We start from the raw sequence: 21,430 nt of genomic DNA on the forward strand, positions 1-21,430 counted from the left end.
TCTTTGACATGATGGGCTGCTAGACAGAATTTAAAAATACTGTCTAGCTGTGCAGCTATTCACAAATTCCACTTCAAACAGAAACAGAGTACGTTGTTGTCAAAAGGTCTTAACAGACTGGCGTACCCAACCCCCATAAACTCTCGCCAACCAGCCTCATGCAGTAGTGGAGCCAGTCAGGCGGGGGAAGTTAGAACTAAATCATGAGTGTAGCAGCCATCAGTTTAGCCCTTATGGCTTACTAATGTTCTAATTGTGCTGGTCAGTCTGGTAGGATTATTTCATTGAAGCTTATTTTAGTCTTTGGTATTTTAAATAAGTTCATTTTAAAAATAAAATAAAAAATATAAAAGACAAACAAAAATGTATTAATAAAAATAAAAGGATTTGTTCTGTCAAATTTGGATTCAGTCAAAAGGCTGCATTTAAGGACTTAGAAAACCTGTGGCCTTAAGGTCGCAAGTTCCCCACTCCTGTGCTAGGACTACAGGCGTGAGCCACTATAGATCAATATTTTAGAGTTATTTCTTCCAAGTTTTGTGTAGAGTAAGCCAGCATAGAGGAAATGGCTCTGGGATATTTGTTGAGTTGCAGATGACGTGACCACAAGACCTGAGTCCCCTGTGTTTCCCAGGGCTTCTTTCTGCCACAGTGGCCCGTATTTGTGAAAAGTTCTTCCCTTTCTCTGGGGCCACTGGATCAGTCAGGGCTCTCCAGAGAAGCAGAAGCAGTGGGAGATATACATATACACACACACAGAGATTTATTGTAAGGAATTAGCTCATGCAATTACAGAGGCTGACAAGCCCAATACCCAAAGAGCTGGGGTCCCAGTTCAAGTCCAGAGGCCGGTGAGCTGCTGTGGAAGCAGGAAGTGTCCCCAGTTTGAAGGCAGGCAGCAGGAGAGTCCTCTGTAACCAGGGGGAGTCTTGGCCTTTTGTCTTTACAAAAGGTCTGTTCAGGCCTTCAACTGATTGTGTGACATCCACCCACTGGAGGGTGATCTGCTTTCCTCAGTCTAATGATTCAAATGTCAACCTCATCCAAAACACCCGCACAGACACACTCAGAGTAGTGTTTGACCACATACCAAGTTGCTCTGCATGATTAACCATCACCCATCCACGCTGCCCCTGCCAGGGACTCCCCTTCTCTGGGCACCTCCAGGGCTCTAGAGGCCGGGCTGCCTCATCTCTGGGCTGGTGATCTGCAGCTCGTTTACGTGTGCACACTGACCAGCACATTTTTCTGATTGCTCGCTTGAGGAGGGAACTCAGACAACCGAAAAGGTACCATGTGTGCACGTTTACTCAGATCTTAATTGTGCGCTGCAGCCTGTGACAAGAGCTAAACAGACCCAGGGACTGGGGGAGGCACCTGGGATCCCCGAGGCAGAGGCTGGGAGGGCGGAGGGGAGGAAGAAAGGAGGTGCATTTACTCACTCTTTTCTCCTCTCCTGCGATGCGGATGTGCTGGCCCTACTGGGGGAAGGTCTCGCTTTGGGACAGAGTCCTAAAACTGGATGCCCTTTAACCACTCTGTTCTGCACAACAGGCTGCAGGCACTGATTTTTTGGGGAAAGTAAATACATTTTCTTTTTTAAATTGCAAATAAGTATGCAAGATTATATTACATATGTTATAATATATACTCTATTTGTTCAAATCATATTTAAGATTGAAACCACGATTGTGAGAAATATACCAATGTAACTTATAGTAACTTTCAATTTTATTCCCATAAGCCTAGATTTGATTTGAAAGCTTGAGCACAGAGGTGGAGCAATATTTTAGTTGTTTAGTATCTGACATTTTATTTTTCTCCAACTTCTTATTATGGAACAATTTCAAATGTATAGAAAAGAGGAACAGATAGTACAACCCCTTTCCCAAATTCACCACCCAGAACCAATAATTGCTGGCAGTTTGTCATATCGGCATACGTGTACATACCGTTTGTGCTGAGCCATTTAAAAATAAGTTCTAGATATCAAGACATTTCACCCTTAGCTCCTTCAGCTGGCATCTCCTAAAAATAAAGTCATTCTCCTACATAAACATTGTGCTATTATGGCACCTCACAACATTAATGATAATTGCATAATATCATTCAGTATCCCGTCTAGTTTGGAAGTTTCTCCAGAATGTTTCCATGCTGACTTATCCAGCCAGGAGCCAATCTGGGTTCATGCTTATTATGTTTCTTCTTTTTAGCTGTTTTTACACTAGAACTGTCCTCCACGTTTTTTCATGACATTGACTTCTTTTTAAGAGATCAGACAACTGACTGCAGCTCATCCTACACCCTGGACTAGTCTGGTTGCTTTCCCATGGTGTCACTTAACTTATTGCTCAATCCATTTTATTTCCTGTAAACTGAAAGTAAAGTTTAGAGGCTTGGTGATTGATTCAAGGGAAACATTTCTGGCAAGAGCACAGCAGCAATGATGTTGTATGCTTTACTTTGTACCACGTAATGCCAGGTGGAGCCAGTATTGGTGACATTAAGTTTGATCCCTTGTTAAGGTGCCAACAGCCAGGCATCTTCACAGAAAATGGAAAGCCTTTTTCCTTTTCCAGTTAGCACTGTGTGATGAGGCAGTTTGCCCGCACACTTTCACCAAAGGGTTTAGCACCCAGTAGTGCGCCCTGCCTAACTGAATTGTTTCATCGAGGGTTGCAGAAAGGGAATTTCCTAATTCTCCCATTTCTTCCACATTTATGAGCTGGCATTTTTCTATTAAATTGCTTTCCCTTGTGACCCAGGGATGCAGAGGGGGGAGACTTATTCAACGAAATTTTTCTTTCGAGAGAAGCAATGAGAGAAGGTGGTCTCTATATGGACACAGGGGACCCTCGTCAGGGTCCAGTGTCTGAGTTTTAGGGCCCAGGGAGGGGGAAACAGACGGGAGTGGATCAGTGGGTCAATGGAGGCCTGTGTGGGGGGAGAGCTGCTCAGGACGAAGAATCTTTAGAGACCTCAGTGATGCTGTGGGTCAAATCCCTGTGACTCTCATAGGAAATCCTGCAGTTAAGTTTAAGGAGCACATTATTGTTCAGGGCTTCTGGAGTCTGACTCCTGAGGCTGTTTTTGGAAGCATCACCAGGCTTCAAGGTTGCTCTATTATATCAGGGTTACAGACTTTCTCCATGAATGGAGACTCGGACAGGGGTCAAAATAAACTTCAGCAGAGACCCTAGCAGTGAATTACACAAAGTAAGAATCAACTAACTGGACAGATTAGTTTATGAATCAACTGACCATTTTGGTAATATATGGACACAGTGGTCAGTATGCTGCATTGGTCCTGCCTATGGCAAGTGACTGAATGCTGCAGGAGTTAAGCAAAGGTAGGTACATTCAGTCCCACCTGCAACTTGGGACAGAAATGGCTTCTCAGAGCTGTGCAGGAGACACTCAGAGCAAGTCTGGAAGGCTGCAGCGCTGAAGGGGCTCCACAGCAGCGCAGGCCGATTGGATCACCTGAAAACACCTGGAGGTCTCCCAGCGCCTGGGGCTTTGAGCCCCTGAGACAGGCAGAGCTCTGCAGCTTGGCTGGGCAGTGCTCACGCTCCTGAGGGCGTGCATTTCTCAACAGCGAACAGTTGCTGCCAACTTCCACTCTGTTGCCTTAATACACCAGGCACCCATCAGCACTCTAACCACACCCAAGCAGCATACGCTCCCCGCCCCAAGGGAAGGATGCACTGGGCTGAGCTCTGGTGGCAAGAGGGCAGAGGAGAAAAGGTAACCAGCGACCTTTCCGCCACGACTCCCCAACTCCCTCCAGGGCCCCTGCGGCCCTTCCTGCCTGCCCAGGAGCACAGCGTCTGTAACAGGCCTCTGGTCCTCCTTCCTGTTGCATCTTCTTTCCCTTCTCCTCCTTCTCTCCCCTCTGCCCTGCTCTCTCCTTTTCCTGCTCTTCCTTTTCTCCCGTTTTCTCCGTGCTCCCCAAAGCCTCTGTGGCTGTTGCTGTGTTCACTCAATCGTGGCCTTTGCTTGTCATTGCTAATTGAAAATTTGGCAACTTCCTGAGGATTCTTCTGTTCGAAGACTTCGCATGGATTATTTTATTTATTCCCACAAAAGGGGCAAATCCGTGTGCGGAGCAGCGGTGAGTGGGGGGCCGGGTCCACTGAGATCTGCCGGCCGCTGGTGCGGGAGGGCGCAGCTCCCGGCCCAGGGCGGCGCCGCGCACGGGCAGAGGCCTCCGCGCGCCCGAGGGGCAGAGCGCAGAGCGCACGAGGCAGGCGCGGGAGGACAGGGCCGAAAAGCAAGAGGAAGCCCAAAAAAAACGCTGCCAGGCGCCAGGCGCCAGGCGCTAACTTAAAAGTCGGTCAGTTCCAAACGGAAATGGTCGTGATCAGGATAATGATAATGATAGTATCATTATTAGTGTCAGCGCGGCCAGGCGCCGGCCCAAGCCCAGCCCGCGGACCCGGTCGGAACCTGCCCCGCTGGGTCCTGGGTGCCCGTCGTCTGTACCTGGAGCTCGCCCGACGGGCGCAGGGTCTAGAGGCCGCCGGGGACAGGGGCCCCAAGGGGACTGCGGGGAGAGGGCAGGAGGCCAGCCAGGCCAGGGGACGGTGGTGCGCCGGGAGACCGAGGCGGGGAGGGCGGGAGACGTGCGGGGTGTGGGAACGGGGCGGGGGCGGGGCAGAGGGGGCGGCGAGGTGGGCGGGAGCGGGGGCGGCGAGGGGAGGGTCCGAGCGCGGGGCCCCGCCCCCGCGGGCGGCTGGAAAAGTTTGCGCTCCGACTCGGTCTGGCAGAGGCTGAGGAAGCCGCTCCCGGGGGCGGAGGACAGGAGGCCGGCGTGGAGCGCGGAAGCAGGACGAGCCCAAGCGGTACCCTGGGCCCGAGGACGCCCTCCGAGCCTTGAGACTGCGGGGCCTCCCAGCCCAGCTGGCATCTGAGAGGAGGCAGGGGCGCCCCGGCACCGCCGCGCGCCACTTGCCAGGATGCCAGTGGCACCAGTGTCCTTACCAGACGGAGGTGAGCTGGCGAGGCTGGGTTGGGGGCGCGCGGACGCCGAGCCTGGGATGGGTGGGCTGGAACCCACTGGGCTCACTTCTCCGACAAAATTCCAACCAGTCCCGGGCGCGACAGTGACCTGGGCGCGCCGGCGCGCTGCTGCCGACAGCGTTCCACATCAGCACCCCGTCCCCCAGGCCATACACGCCGTGTCCCAGCCACCGCAGGGGCAGAAGGGGACGGTTCCTTGTTAACTACATTTGGAGCGGTTGAAACGAGCTGGATCGGAATAAGCTGCATGAAAGTGAAGAGGCTCCTCATGGAGAAGTTCCATCAGTCATTTTCCTTGAACAATTAAAAAGTTAGGCGCCTTCCCTGGACCAGGGCCTGGGGACACTGGGGATGGAGGGAGGGCTGTGATCGTCCGTCCGGAAATATCATTCTTTTAGCTTATATCCGTCACAAAATTCCATTTTCTTTCCATGTCTCAAATAAGACGATTCGGGCTGTCAGAATCAGGGCTCTAAGACAAAGTCCCCACAATGCAATAATGAGGATCTCACAGAAAATAGGTACAATATGTCGCGTTCATTACTTGATCTTAAACCCTAGGGAAGGGGTTTGTCCAATTGCTGAGTCTCGGAATAGTCTCTCTCTGTCTCTGACTCTCTCTCCCTCTGACTGTCTTGGCTCCCGACACTCCTAATGGCATATTTCTTTGCGGTGTTTTTATATTTAGATACGAGACAGACTTCTTGTTGGACTTTTAAAGGAAACACACTTTGTTTTGAACATTATAATAAAAAATGGGCAGCAGCACTAACAGAGGCTCTTCTTCAACATTACTTCTAAAATAGAAGGCCCACCCTGCCACTGCTAGTGGAGCTTCCAGACTCCAGCATCTTTCTAAAATCTGGACTTTAGAAATCACATTGGATGTGATCACATGCTCATAAGGCATGGTTAGGAAAAATGTAATTCCTAGAAAGTACAAGGAAAGGATTACGTTCGCAGGTATATGACTAACCAGGGTGTGTGAGAGTGTGTGTGTGTGTGTGTGTGTGTTGCTTGAGGAGCTGTGGAAGTGTCCAGATCTGTACAGTTTCTTATTTAATTGATGCAGAGCTCAGTGCTAGGATGAATAACTTTGTTGTATAGATGGACCACACATGGGTTTTTTTACATCAGTAAATATTAACTTTGGGCCTCTTAAGTCACTCCTATCATCTGACACTGGAGATACAAACTACAAATCTAGCCCTTAAGAGCTAAAATAGAGAAGAGAATGATTTCTCAACCAGTTTTCGTCATTGAAAATACTGTTTTCCTCATTACGATTGTGAATTTTTAAAGTGCATGACTCTCATAATTTTCCAGTATATGCAGATGGCAGAAACTACCATAAAGCTGTAGAAACAGCTTTATGTGTTGGCCTGATGACCTTATTTCTCAAAATTCAGGGACTGATTTTCCTCTTTATGGAAATTATAACGCTAAATTGATTCCACAGTATCCCTTTCATTTTTTTCAGTAAGTATAATGTATGTATATATTTTTATTACAAAAAAATGAGAATTTGAGCATGCCACAATCTTGAAAAATTTGGGGTTGCCATGTTATAAAACCTCTTCGTACTGTCTCTCAAGTGCTGCCAAAGCCAGGGAGCCTCCCTGAAGCAGTGAGTTTACAGCAGCTGGAAGCAGGGTGCCGTGGGTCTGCGGTCCCCAACCCCTGGGCCCTGGCCTGGTCTGTGGCTGGTGAGGAAACGCATCACCACCTGAGTGCCACACCACCCCCACCCCCGGTCTGTGAACCGCTGCTGTGGATCCCAGGAGCCTTTCTATTTCTTCACATTTGGCTTCATAATTCCTTTCTTATCAATTTTGGAGCCATTTCATTTTATTCCTTTGCCATACATTTTCTGTTGAATTAATTGCCTTAAGATTTAGAATTAATTGCCTTAAGATTTTCCTTAAGCTTTTGGAGATAATACAATATTTGAAAAAAAGAAAAAGAATGTACTGAGTGGAATCCTATCTAGTCTCAGTGATACATTTCATTTGCTATTATTGTTAAAGCTACTGGGCAAAAAGTCTCCTTCCTTTTTTTCCACATTCCATTTTTGAGGAATTGAAGCTGTGTCTATAAGAGACAAGGAAACGGGCCAGTTGGGTCGACTCAGTGAAAGGCTTGTCCAGTAGAGAGTGTGCTGCCCACTGAGTGGATGTTCACCACCAGCAAGCTGCACTGGTGTCAGCTGGCCCGGTGAGCTGGAGCAAGTCCTGAGTCAGTCAGCCATGCTCTTCGGCCTTGAAGGTGCCACTCCATTTCCTGGCTTCAAAGTTTTCCAAATATTTCAGTAAAGCCCCCAGAATGGCATTCCACCATTTTGCTAGCACAGTAGCTAGAAGCAATTTGGCTCTAAAGCATTCCAAGGAAGGTCTTGTCACCGCCTAGGTAAAGAACATGTGGCAAGGTGGCAGGTCCCCAAAGAGCTTATCTTTAACATGGCGTCCCAGAATCAGATAACACAGACAACCAGTCCAGCCCGGCCTGGCTTCTTCCAAGGCCTGCAACTAAGGACAAATGACACCAACCCCTGCCTGCCTCAGTTTTCTCCAGTGTACTTTCAGAAGGCAGATGCTGCTGTGGGACTATGTGTGATACATCCAAAATGCAAGGTGGCACACATGCTCTGTCCCCGAGTGAGACCACAGCTTTGGGAAAGGATGGGAGAGACCTCAGTTAGAACTCTTGGGCAGGACACGTTGTATTTGCATATGCCTTTAGCTAGCTCATGGAACCTATTTCTACAAACCTGCATTCGTACTGTGGAAATCTTGATAGTCATTCAGCCCTGTGCCCTTATGAAGAACAAGTAGAGTAGAGAAAGTTGGAAAAGCCTGGTTGAGAGGTAAAGAGATAGATAACCTCTTGTATCAGACACACTTTCCTCCGCATAAGCAAGTCTGGAAGCCCAGCAGGGCGTTCATGGAGGCCGCTGCCTGAGGTTCCTGCAGCACAGCCTCAATATCTGGGGTTCCCTGGCGTGCCCAGGTCTGTCACAGCATCCAAGCCTCATTTTCAAGGAAGGACTTGCAGAAAAGCCACTGGGAAGCAGGAAGCCCTACCAGGGAAGCACATTCCCTTCCATGCTCTGAAGAGGAAAAGGGGGAAAGATGTCAAGCCCTTACCTGGTTCGTGTGTGACGATTGTTATTTCACGGGGAGCTCCGTTAACAGGCCGAGCGTGTCAGGCTGTGTGTGTGAAGCACACATTTTGGGATGGACTAGCTCCAAAAGCAGAGTGAGGTCACCCAAGAAACCCAGAGCAGAGGAAAATACTCATTAGAGAAAGAATTTTGCCGGAGCCGTGAAATGGCCAGCTTATTATTTCCTTTCTAAATTCTTTTGCACGAAAAAAAAATTCTTGCTTTCCAAGAAATTTTGCTTGTTGGCAAATGCTTGATGTTTTAATTCAGTTTGGAGGATGAACTAGTTAATTTTCCTGAGAAGACATGTGTTTTAAAAATACAGCATCCTGTGTCTGACCAGGAGAAATGTCTCACCACCTTATTGTGCTTTTCTTTTATGCCAAGAAGAGGGGAGAGAGAGAGAGAGAGAGAGAACACACCGACTTTGTGGAAATATTTTCTTTCTTTTTTTTTTCTTTTTCTTCTTTTTATAGTTTGTTTATTTTTCAAACTGACATCTGTAGAGAAAGTGAGTGGCTGGTGCAGAGAGCACATCTGGAATCCATCCGGCTCCTCTCCTGGGCTCGCCCCTCCCCCAGCGGATGCGCCACCTTGGAGTGGGGGAAGGTCGGCATCCCCGACCTTGGCAGGGTCTCACTTGGGGTCATCCCCCACTGAGTCATCTTCCAGAAGGTGTCATGTTCCTTCTCGGCAAAAAGAAAAGGTGTTGGTGTTAAAATGCTTTGAAGTAGGCTCGCTGACCCCAGCTTGGTGAGGATGAAATGGAAACTCTTGGGTAAACAGGGTCTTTATTGAGTACAAGTAGGGGAAGCTCAGACATGAGCAGTGTCTCTCATTAAAGAAGAAAGGACTGGAGATGCAGACAATCAAATACTTAAGCCCCTGGAAGAGCTGGGGGGTGGGGGGGACCTCTGCCTGGATTGTGGGGAAGTGAGTGCCGTGCAGAGAATTCCCCTTGGGGTGGGCTGCGGCAGCCCCGCGGCTGTGTTGGTTAGAAGACCACCACTAGTGAGAAAGAATGTCTCTGCGGCGCCTTCTACGATGTGCCCCAGTTTTCTGAGTATGTTCAAACCTCGTCTACACAGAGCCACATTTCTCAACATCAGCTTTATTTCTCAGTATTCAGGTGGAAATTAAGCAGCGATCAAATGTACAATGTCACTGCCAGCTCCAGACACTTATCTTTTGGAATAAAGCAAACTGTGAGCATTAATACTGAGTTATGTGAGCGTTAGTACTCTGTGAGGGGCCCCTGTTCCCAGAGGCACCAGCTCTGCAGGGTGGGCTGGCGGGGCGCTTGTGAGCACACACTGCCCAGGAAGGCCAGCACCTCTGAGTCACGCTTACAGCCCAGCCTGGACAGCAACACATTGCTCAGAAATCAGTGGTGGCCCTGCAGAAACGTGAGCAGGTGTTCACCGAGAGAACATCCTCAACCAATCCTAGCCTGGCGACCTGACAATTACCAACACATGGGCCACGGAAGAAATGACCCCACGACTACAAACAAGAACGAATGGAGAGGATGTGTCCGTCCACACTAGAGTGAGAGCAAGGAGGAGGAATATTCAGCACCCATGTGCATCCCCGTTCACGGCTCACACGAGTGCCATGGTGAGAGAACGGCACCAGACGCGGTTGTATCCTACAGGGTTACATTGGTGCCAAGGTCAGAAACAGACTGCATTCATCTGGGGAGAGTACCTAGCCCGGGTCACTGTCACACTTGGGAGTGGGCCCATCCTGGCCTGTTGCTGTCCTGGTTGCTGGTCTCACTGACCTCTCTGTGGTGGGGCAGGCTGGCCTCCCAGGCCTGCTGGTGCCCCCAGTGCCCGGCACTGGTGCAGTGACCGGCAAAGACGGTACCCGTAGGCCAGAAAGGCCGATGCTGCCCCTCACCCCCAGCAGGGCTCGCTGACTGTGGGAGACTCAGGTGGGGTGGGGGCTGAGCTTTCTTTTGGCAAACTCTGTGGCTGTGGCTGGCAGCCCTCAGGAGTGGAGGGGAAACCTGCCCTCAAGATGGTTTTGACCGTGTGCAGCAACACTTAGATGCATCCAAAATCAATCTGGCCTTTGGCCCAGCACTTAACTCTCAGGGTGGGGCCTACTTTGTAAATGTTGATAATCCAGAGAAAATGAGCTTTACAGTCCAAGGAGAGCTGGGTATCTTCCAGTTCTGCACAATCAGAAAATCACATTTAACAAAAGATGTTCTGGAAAAATATGTCGCTTGAGCGATGAATATCTAATTGAGGGAAATGGTAAATCAAGCGTTAATGGGAGAGTATGTTTGCCCTCAAGATTCACAGTTTTGATGGGTCTTCTTATACTAGTTTATTGTGGTTATTTTATTGCTGGTTATTAGTTTTTAATTGTTTCTTTGTTTTTTGCTCTGCTCGATTGTCTATGGGCCTGTGCAGGCGCCGTGGGTCTACCCACCTTCTGCTCTCCACCCAGGAGCAAGTCCGGGTCTGGCCGTTGTGGGGAGACTGGCTTCCCTCCCCCCCACACTGTGTGGGGGACGTTTGGAGGAGCCAGGAGTGTGTGAAATGGTGGCGTAGGGTTGTCACGGGAGAAACTGAGGCACAGGAGCCAAGCCAAGTCAGCACAAGACCAGTGTACACTATGTCAACATACTGATATCACCTGAAAGGACAAGGAACAGGAGCTGTACCTGAATCTCCACCTGAGCCTCAGAAGGGGCCTTGAGCATCGTTGGCATTGAAACCATGGCCTGTCTGCAGCTTGTCGATTCTGGGAGTGGATATCCCGGAGATGTTGCAAGAGAAACCCGGACACTGTGGTCTCATGGATGTGGGGGCACACGAAGGCCCCTCCAGCCGCTGCGTGGGCAGGGCAGCGGGTGAGGCTCCCTGGCTGCTGTGGGAGACTCCCAAGGCACCGGCGCTGGGTGCCGACTCCCCTGTCCTGCCTTTGCTCTGTGCCTTTTCCGGGAACAAGGATGCATGTTCACGGCAGTCCTATGGGAAATGGCTGAGCCCTCAAGTGCCGCTGTGGGAACTGTGCGTGGAAATAGCAATTCTCCTGTCACAGATAAAGAAACAGATAAGCAGTAGTAAAGGGCACAGCATCGTTTGAGCCCCTGTTAATGTGCAGGGTGCTGGCAAAGATACTGTGAACCTAGCCGTGTTGGCGAGGCTATGAGGTAAGGCCCTCCAGGCAAGGCGTCCGGTGTTAATGGGTGTACGGTCAGTGCGCAGGAAATGTCAGCTGCTGATTGTAGTTCTACTCTTAAAAGATAGCTTGCAATTTCTTTTCAAAAGTAGAATTCAGCCTTAGAGAAAAGTCACCCAGGGCTGGGATGATTCCAGAAAATGTTATAGAGCGGGTAAAGTTTGACTTGGGGCTTGCAGGATGGACAGGGTTTAAATAAAAAGCAGGAAGGGAGGTGTGGGAGGGGGCTGGTGGGAAAACTGCCCACAGGACTGTCCACCTCCAGGAGAACCTGCAGATGAGGTGGGGCCTCACTGCAGATGAATGGGCAGACAGACAGGGCTGGGGTGGTGGTCCCCAGTCAGGGGAGGCAGGTCAGCCCCTGTGCTGCCTGCCATGGCTCATGAGTGGGGGTCAGACCTGGGCAGGCCACCCCATGCATTGTCAGCCCAGACTCAGAACTGCTTTTCGTTTTTGGAGTTAGCACAGGGCCTTGGCCGACATATGAAGGTTCCTGCCAGCACTGGGCATTCCAGCTGACCTTGGCCCAGCCCTCCATGATCTCAGACAGCTCTCACGGAGGGGGTGGAGAAGGGTCAGGGGACAGTTCCAGGCAGAGCATGGACGGACATCAGCTCAGATGGGGTTTCCACAACAACCGACACCTCGAAGCTCCAGGACTCTGGAAGAAATCTCTGCAAAAAAGCAATGGGCCATCTCAGAAAATCCAAGAGCCCCAGACTGATGTAGGGAGGGAATGAAGTCATGGGTGGCTGAGGCTGTCGCACCCCAAAGTGCAGAGCCCATGTCATTGGCAAGGGGTCCATGTGTCTCTGAATCAAATTTAGGGCTATGGCTTAAACATTATGAAAGTAAAAAACTCTCCACTGGATACACACAGTGGGCTGTTTTAAATTAACCTCATTTGGTCTTAATTAGATATCTAAATACTCAAATAATTTTAAGTTACAGTACGTGAGTCCACTGAAGGCAAATTCTACCTTGATAGGTTGGGTGTGCTTTATCATCAACATCACGGGAGGCCGACCGATGTTGCCACTGGGGTTGAGGAAAGTGTGCAGGGCCTGGTGGAAGGATAAGAATTCACAGCCACGGAGAGAGCCTCTGCTGGGCTCACCACCTTCCCTCTCTCTGTTCTCCCTAACTTGCTGCCCCTGTTGGCCAGCATGAATAGATTCATTTATATCTAACATTCAGACCTCTGAATTTTAAGCCAAACTCAAAGACCATGTGATTTTCATTGCCTTCCCTTTCTTCCTTTAACCTCAGTGGAAGGGGGTCCCATTTTTACAGGTTTGCATTGTTTCCTCACCCAGCTCTGGCCTCGGCTGCCCGCGCACGCCGTGGCCACCCGGGCAGTGCTCAGCCTGTGCGGCTCTGCCTTCCGTGGCCGCGTGCTCAGAGCCCAGGGAGGACCTACGGCCCGTCTAGACCCCATTTCTGGAGCTGGTTCCTGCCCCAGGGGAGGCTGTCTGGGAAGTGCGGGGTTCTTCCCACATCACCCCAGAACTCATCAGGGAGGTTTCGGAAATTGGGCGGGCCTCAGTCAGAGTCCATCCTGGCTTTTTGTCCTGAGAAAATCCTGTTTCTCTCCGGGTAAGTGGGGATAAAGTTCCCCAAGCTCCCATGTGGCAGAAGAGGACTGACTGGCCGGCATTTCCTAGTGCCCTGAGAGGTCCTGTTGGAGGCTTTATCGGGGCGGTGTGTGCCCGTTACATGATTAAACGCTCCGGGCACTGGATTTCCCTTCCCGGTAGCTCCGGCCCCCACACGGCTTCCCGTGACTTCCCTCCGTCACTAGCAGCTCGGCCTGTGTGCAAAGCCCTCTCTGCAGCCCCGACCTGACCAGCCATGCGAGTGCTTCAGCAGTGCCTTTCCCCCACGGCGCTGCCGGCCCCTTCGTGGAGACCGCCCTGTCAACGTCTGCCCCCGTCTATCTTTCCGCAGGAGGCTGTTTTCAACACCCTTGCTGGAGTCCGGCCTGCGCGCGGCACTGACGCCGGAGCCTCGGTCCGCGTTTCCCTGAGATGAACGCTCCTCGGGCGCCCTCTCGTGGACGCTGGCGCTAGCGCCGGTGAACGCCGAGCGATGGCAACCGCCCTCCCGCCGCGGCCCGCGCCGGCCCGCGGGAACGAGACCCTGCAGGAGCACTACAACTACGTGGGCAAGCTGGCGGGCAGGCTGAAGGAGGCCCCTGAGGGCAGCACGCTCACCACCGTCCTCTTCTTGGTCATCTGCAGCTTCATCGTCCTGGAGAACCTGATGGTTCTGATTGCCATCTGGAAAAACAATAAATTTCACAACCGCATGTACTTTTTCATCGGCAACCTGGCTCTCTGCGACCTGCTGGCTGGCATCGCTTACACGGTCAACATTCTGATGTCTGGCAAGAAGACCTTCAGCCTGTCTCCGACGGTCTGGTTCCTACGGGAGGGCAGCATGTTCGTGGCCCTGGGGGCGTCCACCTGCAGCTTGCTGGCCATTGCTATCGAGCGGCACTTGACGATGATCAAGATGAGGCCTTACGACGCCAACAAGAAGCACCGCGTCTTCCTTCTGATCGGGATGTGCTGGCTCATCGCGTTTTCGCTGGGCGCCTTGCCCATCCTGGGCTGGAACTGCCTGCACAACCTCCCCGACTGCTCCACCATCCTGCCGCTCTACTCCAAGAGGTACATCGCCTTCTGCATCAGCATCTTCACAGCCATCCTGCTGACCATCGTGGTCCTCTACGCTCGCATCTATTTCCTGGTGAAGTCCAGCAGCCGCAAGGTGGCCAACCACAACAACTCCGAGCGGTCCATGGCCTTGCTGCGCACCGTGGTGATTGTCGTGAGTGTGTTCATCGCCTGCTGGTCCCCACTCTTCATCCTCTTCCTCATCGACGTGGCCTGCAGGGTGAAGGCCTGCCCTGTGCTGTTCAAGGCCCAGTGGTTCATCGTGCTGGCTGTGGTCAACTCCGCCATGAACCCTGTCATTTACACGCTGGCCAGCAAGGAGATGCGACGTGCCTTCTTCCGCCTCGTCTGCAACTGCCTGGTCAGGGGCCCAGGGGCCCGCGCCTCGCCCACCCAGCCTGCTCTCGACCCGAGCAGAAGCAAATCGAGCAGCAGCAACAACAGCAGCCACTCCCCGAAGGTCAGGGAAGACCTGCCCCATGCAGCCACCTCGTCCTGCATCATTGACAGAAGCCAAACACTCCAGAATGGGATCCTCTGCAAGTGACATGTTCACATGCCCACCCTGCAGCTATGTTCTTGCAGATCGCATGCGTCGCTTCCACGTGGGCCCTTCAAGAGTGTGACTCGGGAGAGCTACCTCACTGTGCCCAAGGCCTGCCCAGCGTGGAGCCTCCTAAGGAGCGGACCCCAGGACTCTGCAGCCCATTGCAGTGTGGACTCTGTGCCTTGTCCATCCTGGGCAGCAGAGTGTTCTGAATGCATGAAGCTGCTGATGTCATCTGCCGCCTGCCACTGAAGCTGGGACACCACTCTCTGTTCCCAGACAGGGGAGGTCGTGGGCTGCACACGTACGTTTCTCAGTGTGCCTCTGGGTGATGTCTGGATAACTTTACACTACATTTATTGTGCACAGAATGGATGCCTGTATAGCCTACATTTCTATGTTCCACAGTTTGTGTTCCGGGTGTGTGCTGTGTGGCACCTACATGAAGTCTCAGTACACCACACAGTTATGTCACAGGTTATACAAGGGTGTTCTGACAGAACCCCCAGGTACAAGGATATGGTTGTGACTTAAGTGGACATGCTGTTCCCAGTCTTCTCAGACTGACATGAAGTCTTGTGTTAAGCAAGTTTTTAAAGGCCCAAATTCTCAAAAAGGGCACCTCTGAGGCTGGGCCCAGTTGTGTGGGTCTGACCCAAATGAGCCCTGTGTTTCTTCAGTCATGTGTCCCTGCATCATTTTAAGCACATCCCAAAGCCAAATCACATGATAGTTTTGGGGTTTCTGCAAATTCCTGAGAAGCCAGCCAAGATCTCCCAGAGGCCTGTGCCCGCAGACCAGCCACAGAAAGAAGCCGCGAAGGCAAAGTGGGAGCAGGCAGCCGGCCTGGCTCACCTTCCCACGTCACGGGCTGGTGGCCTGCTTCCCGTGATAGAGGGTGTCCCTGCCATGAGGAGAGGTACACAGACAGCACTTTGATTCCACATCAGAAAAGCACCAAGTCAGAAATCCCCCATGGTGTCACAGCGGAGTAGCAGTTCCATGGCTTCCTGAGAGCTGGCAGCAACTGCAACTAGTGAGAGTGTCCAGTTGTCAGGCTGGGAGGGGTGACCTGGCAGTGCACACAGCCACCGTGACTAGTGAGAGTGTCTAATTGTCAGGCTGGGAAGTGTGACCTGGCAGTTTATGCTTCTTCAAAGAGAGGTATTGAATCATAACCACATGATACTGTAATTTAACTTTTCAACGTAAGTTGAACCTATATCACCCTGTTTACCTTATAAAGGAATTACTTAAAAGATATTTTTGTACATGTTCTTCCCCAAGGATTCGACATCCAATACAAATAGATGAAAAGTAAACATGTTTGTAGAGCTATGATAAGTACACAGCTGCTGTGTTGAGGTCTTTATAAGAATAAGAACGAAAATAACCAACCTTCAAAAGGATTCTTACTTGGGTGAACCTCACTTCAAAATCCCCTAAAGTCTTTTAGGTTCAATGAGAATTTTGCCTGAGTAAAACTTAAAAGACTAATCTTAACACACTAACTTTTTCTGAGAGAAATCGATGCTTGTTTGTTATCTGATGCAAGTCACTGTGATCGAGGAACATGCCCAGGCGTTCTGGGCGACCTCCATGGACTGACCAAAGACTTTTCTAATTTTTTGTCACTCATGAGATAAAACCTATTTGTAAGATGTTCATTAGGGGTGTTTTGTGTTGCCTTCTCCACATTCCTGAAAAGTAGCTTATCACCTTATCAAATAGCATGAGATAAGACATTATCTCATGGGCATTTCTAGAAGAGTAAAACATTAAGGTACCGGGTTAAGAAAAAGCAAAAGCATCCGGGAGCCAGAATGTTTGGTATTGCATTTCCATGACTAGAACTTTATGTCATAGTTGTGAGCGGCTTTGGGGGCTTTGATCTCTCTGTTGCTGATGTTAGTCACCCTTTGTTCCATCCCCGGATGTCCCAGCACCTTCCAGCGTCATCTCTTAGCGCTTCTAGGGAGCCCACGCGCACCATTCCCACTAGGAGGTATTGATGTTTGCGGTGTGACATATGGCTCCTTTGAGATAACACAAGACTTTTAAGCAATCTGAATGTAAAATATACCAAAAATATAATTGTGCTCATTTGATATATGCAAAAACTAGTCACCTTTGATAGCAACAGGCACATGCCTAACTAGCTGGGCAGCTGGAGATCATTTAGCAGCTAAGTGTTTCAGAGCCCTAACCCTGAAGTTTGGAAACAGATGATCTTGTACACCACAGCAGAGAAACTACGTGTAAGATCTCTTTTCAGTTAGTAACCTTTATTATTTCCAATGTATGTTTGTTAAAAAATAAAAATAAAAACCACTCTTGAGAGTCCACGTGGTGGGATTGTGCTATTGTTTTCCCACTCCCCCGGCCCTGGCAGCCTGCGAAGTTGGGGGCTTTCCTCTCACCGGGTACCTGTGTCTCTCAGCATTTTGGAAATTAAACCACAGTTAGAACCCCAAATAGCCTTTTCTCCCTTCTAATTCCCCACTACCATAGATGGTATCTTAATGAACCTTTGCTGCACTGGGCACCATCCTACACAGTTTTGATAGATCACACTGTTTTGAGGAAGGGAACTGGACAGCCCTTTTGACCCAGAGAACATTGTGAGACCCATGGCAGCCACAGCACAACCTACAGAGATGGGACATTGGGCTCTGCTCCACTGGCTGCTGTTTATGCAACAGGAGAGAAGTGGCCAGAACCAGCCCTTGTACTCTAGCTTTCTCTCGTACGAGTGGTCAGTGTTAGCCTCTCTGTCCTGTGTGCTACATAAAGAGGAGGCCAGCGTTCGGCGTAACTGTCCTTGTGGTGATGCTTGTCACAACTGGTGATGAAATGCCTCCGACACAACCAAGGACCACAGCCTTCTGGTGCAGCTGTCGCCCTCCGGTTCATCCGAGGTGAACGAGGTGCCTCATCTAGATCACATCCCCAGGGATGCTTCTGCCAGGATGCCATTTTCATTGCACAGCCTTGACGGATGGAGTGAGGCTTTGCTGTGATTGTTTTTAAGGAAGTCTCCTGGGGAATACCTGAGAATCCTTACTTCCTAGGGAAAAGTTCCAAGCTCCCCTCCTCTCCTTTGTGAGGCAGTATAAGATCCATCATCCAAATGAAGAGACTTTTCACAATAGCCTTTATTGCCAGCAGACTTACATTTATAGTTATTTAAACAATTAACTATTTAGAAAATGGTTGTTTCTCTCAACCCTTGAGCCATAGCTATTCTGCATTGGTAAGAGCCTTTCACAGAAATGTAACAAGGTGCATTTTATAGAAAACATCTAATTGAATGACCAATTCCATGCTTTTAAATTGTATCTACAAGTGCAAAACCTCAACACCCAAATGTTTTTAGTATCTAAGTCAAATATCCAAAGGGTTTGCTACATGATCAGAAATGTACACACCACTATTCTGATAATAAAGGCACATTTTCCAATAACCAGTTATAACGAGAAGTGCAGCATTACCTAAACTCGGTGTGTCATGGGTCACAGTGACGACACGATGCTATGTGATACTCCACTTGGCGATCCCAGAAGCACAAGGATGCACCAGACGCATCACAAGGGCTCATAATGGGAAACCACAGCATTTCCCGAAAGAGTGAAGGGCCTCACCGGATTCACTGAAGGGGAAGAGGGAACTCAAGCCAATTCTCTTCATCTATTGGATTGTCCATTCTCCAAAAGGTTGGCCGAATTACTTAGGTTTTATCATTTTTCACAGAGCAAAGATTAGAAAACTTCATGTGAATTCTGTATTTCCACTCCTCTGGGATGTCCAAAAGGCCAAGTCTGTTCCAATATCAAAGTAGAAAGTGGTGAATTGGCAATAGGCCAAGACACAGAACATTACAGCCATTCTTTTTGTTTCACAAAAGTTAATGGAAACAAAATTTTCAAATAATATTCATTTATCAATATGTATAGTTTGCCATCCAAATGGTTTTTAAAGAGTAATAAATATGTCATTATTACACATTAAGTTTACATAGAGTTGTCTCCTAATCCTGGGATTTAAACACCAAATGTTTAATTCTGAATACAAAGAAACATTCACATACTTAATTTTACAATATTTTGGAACAAGTTATATTCAAAAGTCAAATGAACAGAGAATATTTCACTTGCAACCTACACACAGTTATTACAAAAAAAGGTAACTCAATGTTCAAAGATGGGTTTGTCCATTAATTTCTGCTTTATTAATTGTCACTTGATTTTGGTGGTTAGAAACTTTGGTTGTGGTAAAATGTCTACATGAGTGAGAATTCATGACCTCAAAAGCTCAGGACTAGAGCATTCACTCTCCGTGTGCATGTTTTTCTACCTACAGCATTTCAAGGTAAGAACAAAATAGAAAGTTAAAATTGTAAGAGATTTTATTTCTAGTGCTTTCTTCAGTGAGAACAGTTCTTCTAGCCCCAGGGAAGGAGCTTGTGTGTTTGGGGCCTGAGGGATTCATGTATTCAGGGCATCCATGGCAGCAGGGAGGAGGAAAGAAGGCAGGCTGGGAGCACCTCCCACCCACTCTAGCATCCCTGCTGATACTGGTGACTTCCCTGCCCCGTCCTGAGCCTTTCTCGCTCTCCTCTGCCCCCTCTAACACTCAGCACCAGATCCTGCTCTGCAGACCCTGCACAGCGTCCCCAGACAGACCTGGGTGCTCCACCCTTGCTGATCCTATGGAACTCGGACGCACCAGTACTGTAAGGCTTGCCACACTCCAACATGCTTGCGTGTGTATGTGTGCATTTCCTACTAGATTGTAAACTCGGGCAGAAACCTTGTCTGTTCACTTCTCTGTCCCATGAGCCCAGTAGAGGGCCTGCCACATATGACTAATGCACAAATGCGGCCAAGGTTGGTTAGAAAAGCTGGGCTGCTGCACCAAGTGTATGCAGCTGTACCTGGAACACAACACTGGAACCCCAAAGCACCTCACTACGAAGACAGCCTCCTCTGCCACGCCTTCCCCTCCTCCTTCCCCGCCATGCTCTGCCAGATGCTGGTCCTCCTTCTCCCTTCTTCTTACCTTTATCCTGCCCCCACCCTCTTCTTTCCCTGTCTTCCCCCACTGGCTCCTCTGTCGTTTCCACAGTGGGTGCCCCCAAGCCCTGCTGCCTCATGTTCCTGCTCCCTTTGTGCTGGGGTCCCACACCTGCAGCAGCCAGGACCCTCCTCCGTGGTGGATCCCACTGCCTGCCAATCCCCAAACGCTTAACATTTGTTTGACTTTCTAGTTGTCGTCAGTTACAAAACCAAAGCCCAGGGCAGAGTCCCAAGGTGCATAGCACAGAGCAAATCTGCGTGAGTACTCAGAGAGAAATGCAGATCTGTTTTAGTCGATGTAAGTATATGCATGTATGTATGTACATATGCAATTCACATTCACAAGTCCTGGTATAAAGTTGCAATTTTTCTGGCTGCTATAAAATGTGCCAGTTTTAAAAGTGTGCATTTGTTGCTTGCAAACTTATAAATATGTATAAACCCCATTATAAATAAATTGTTGCTGGCAGATGGCATTTGAGCTGCCAGCAACGGTTGCATGGAGTTGTAAATGCTTATTAATTCTCCACTTTTAAATTCACAGCATGGGCCCTGAGATCTATGACATGAAGTAGTATGAAAACATAATCATAAATTAGAGGGGAAAAAGCCATCAATAAGAGACAGGTAAGGGCTGGAAACAGACTCCAGACCAGCCACACCAGCACCACCTTTCGATTTATTTGAAATGCAAACTCTCAAGCCCGCTCCAGGCCTCTGGAGTCAGGAACTGGGGGGTGTGCAGGGCTGCAATCTGTGTCTGAGCCAGCCTGACGCCTGCTCATCACCAACACCTGTCTCTCTGCACAGCACTCTCCTTGCTTAGGAAGTGTGTCAGATGTGCACAGGGCGAGTCAGAAATTGTTCCCAGAAACAGCCTCCCACCCATGGCAGACTGGTGGATGAATACCCCGGCTTTCTCCCCTCTCTGCCGAACTGACTCTGAGGTGCGTTCAGCCCTGTCTCGCGGGTTCCCTAGTGGGAGTAAGCCCCAGTGGTCCACACCACGGTAACTGGCTTGCTAACGTACTCCTTCCTTACAGCTGTCTCCCCTGCTCCCCATCGTCACCCGGGTAAATGACATACACTGGGAGCCTCTCCCGGGCCCCCTGGAGGAACACAGCTAAGACAGAGGAAATAGAAATACTGCTTCTTTCCTCTGAAAACTCAGGGCTTTATGCATTTGGAGACAGAGCACAGACGTAGAGCCCGGGAGAGAGGCATCCTTTGCCGTTTTCTCCGGGGTGAGGCCCGGGAGAGAGGCATCCTTTGCCGTTTTCTCCGGGGTGAGGGACTTTAGTAAGTCCTGTGCTGTTTCTGAGATTCATCCTCAGCACGTCACATGGCTCCAGTTCCCTCAGCTGAAGAACGGGGGCCCCTCCAGCTGGACTATTTTATAAGGCTCCCCTCCTTGCCATCCCATATGCAGCTGACACTTCTTGGTTGGCCATATGTTCCAGGAATCGTGCTCATCCACTGTGTCTTTCTTGGAACTCACTGTAAAAGTTCCACTGGAGAACCGGAGTATCACTCTGAAACCTGCTGCAAAGAGCCGTCTGGGTCCTGCAGTGATCTCTTTGCAACCTTCCCACAACCCCCCGCCCCACTATCAGTCATTCCGGGTGTGCCCGAGCTGAGGCTGGATGGAGCAGTGCCCCTGATGCTGGCACTGCCTGGGGAGGCCTGTGGTCCGAGGCTTCTGCCTGGCTCAGCCCAACAGGAAGGAAATGTGTGATTGCCTTCATGTGGC

The 21,430-nt window shown here is 49.8% G+C and overlaps 1 protein-coding gene and 1 pseudogene across 1 annotated transcript; both read left to right on the forward strand.

Moving 5' to 3' along the window:
* The first annotated feature begins 4,750 nt into the window (after positions 1-4,750).
* On the forward strand, positions 4,751-16,948 carry S1PR3 (sphingosine-1-phosphate receptor 3). The gene is made up of 2 exons (XM_045562353.1): positions 4,751-4,992; positions 13,328-16,948. The coding sequence occupies exon 2, from the start codon at positions 13,469-13,471 to the stop codon at positions 14,603-14,605; it is 1,137 nt and encodes a 378-aa protein (XP_045418309.1). The 5' UTR covers positions 4,751-4,992; positions 13,328-13,468; the 3' UTR covers positions 14,606-16,948.
* Positions 15,332-20,110, forward strand: LOC123645725 (annotated as a pseudogene).
* The last annotated feature ends 1,320 nt before the right edge of the window (positions 20,111-21,430 follow it).

The sequence above is a fragment of the Lemur catta genome, chromosome 10 (assembly GCF_020740605.2).
Source record: "Lemur catta isolate mLemCat1 chromosome 10, mLemCat1.pri, whole genome shotgun sequence".
In the NCBI taxonomy this organism is placed as follows: Eukaryota; Metazoa; Chordata; class Mammalia; order Primates; family Lemuridae; genus Lemur; species Lemur catta.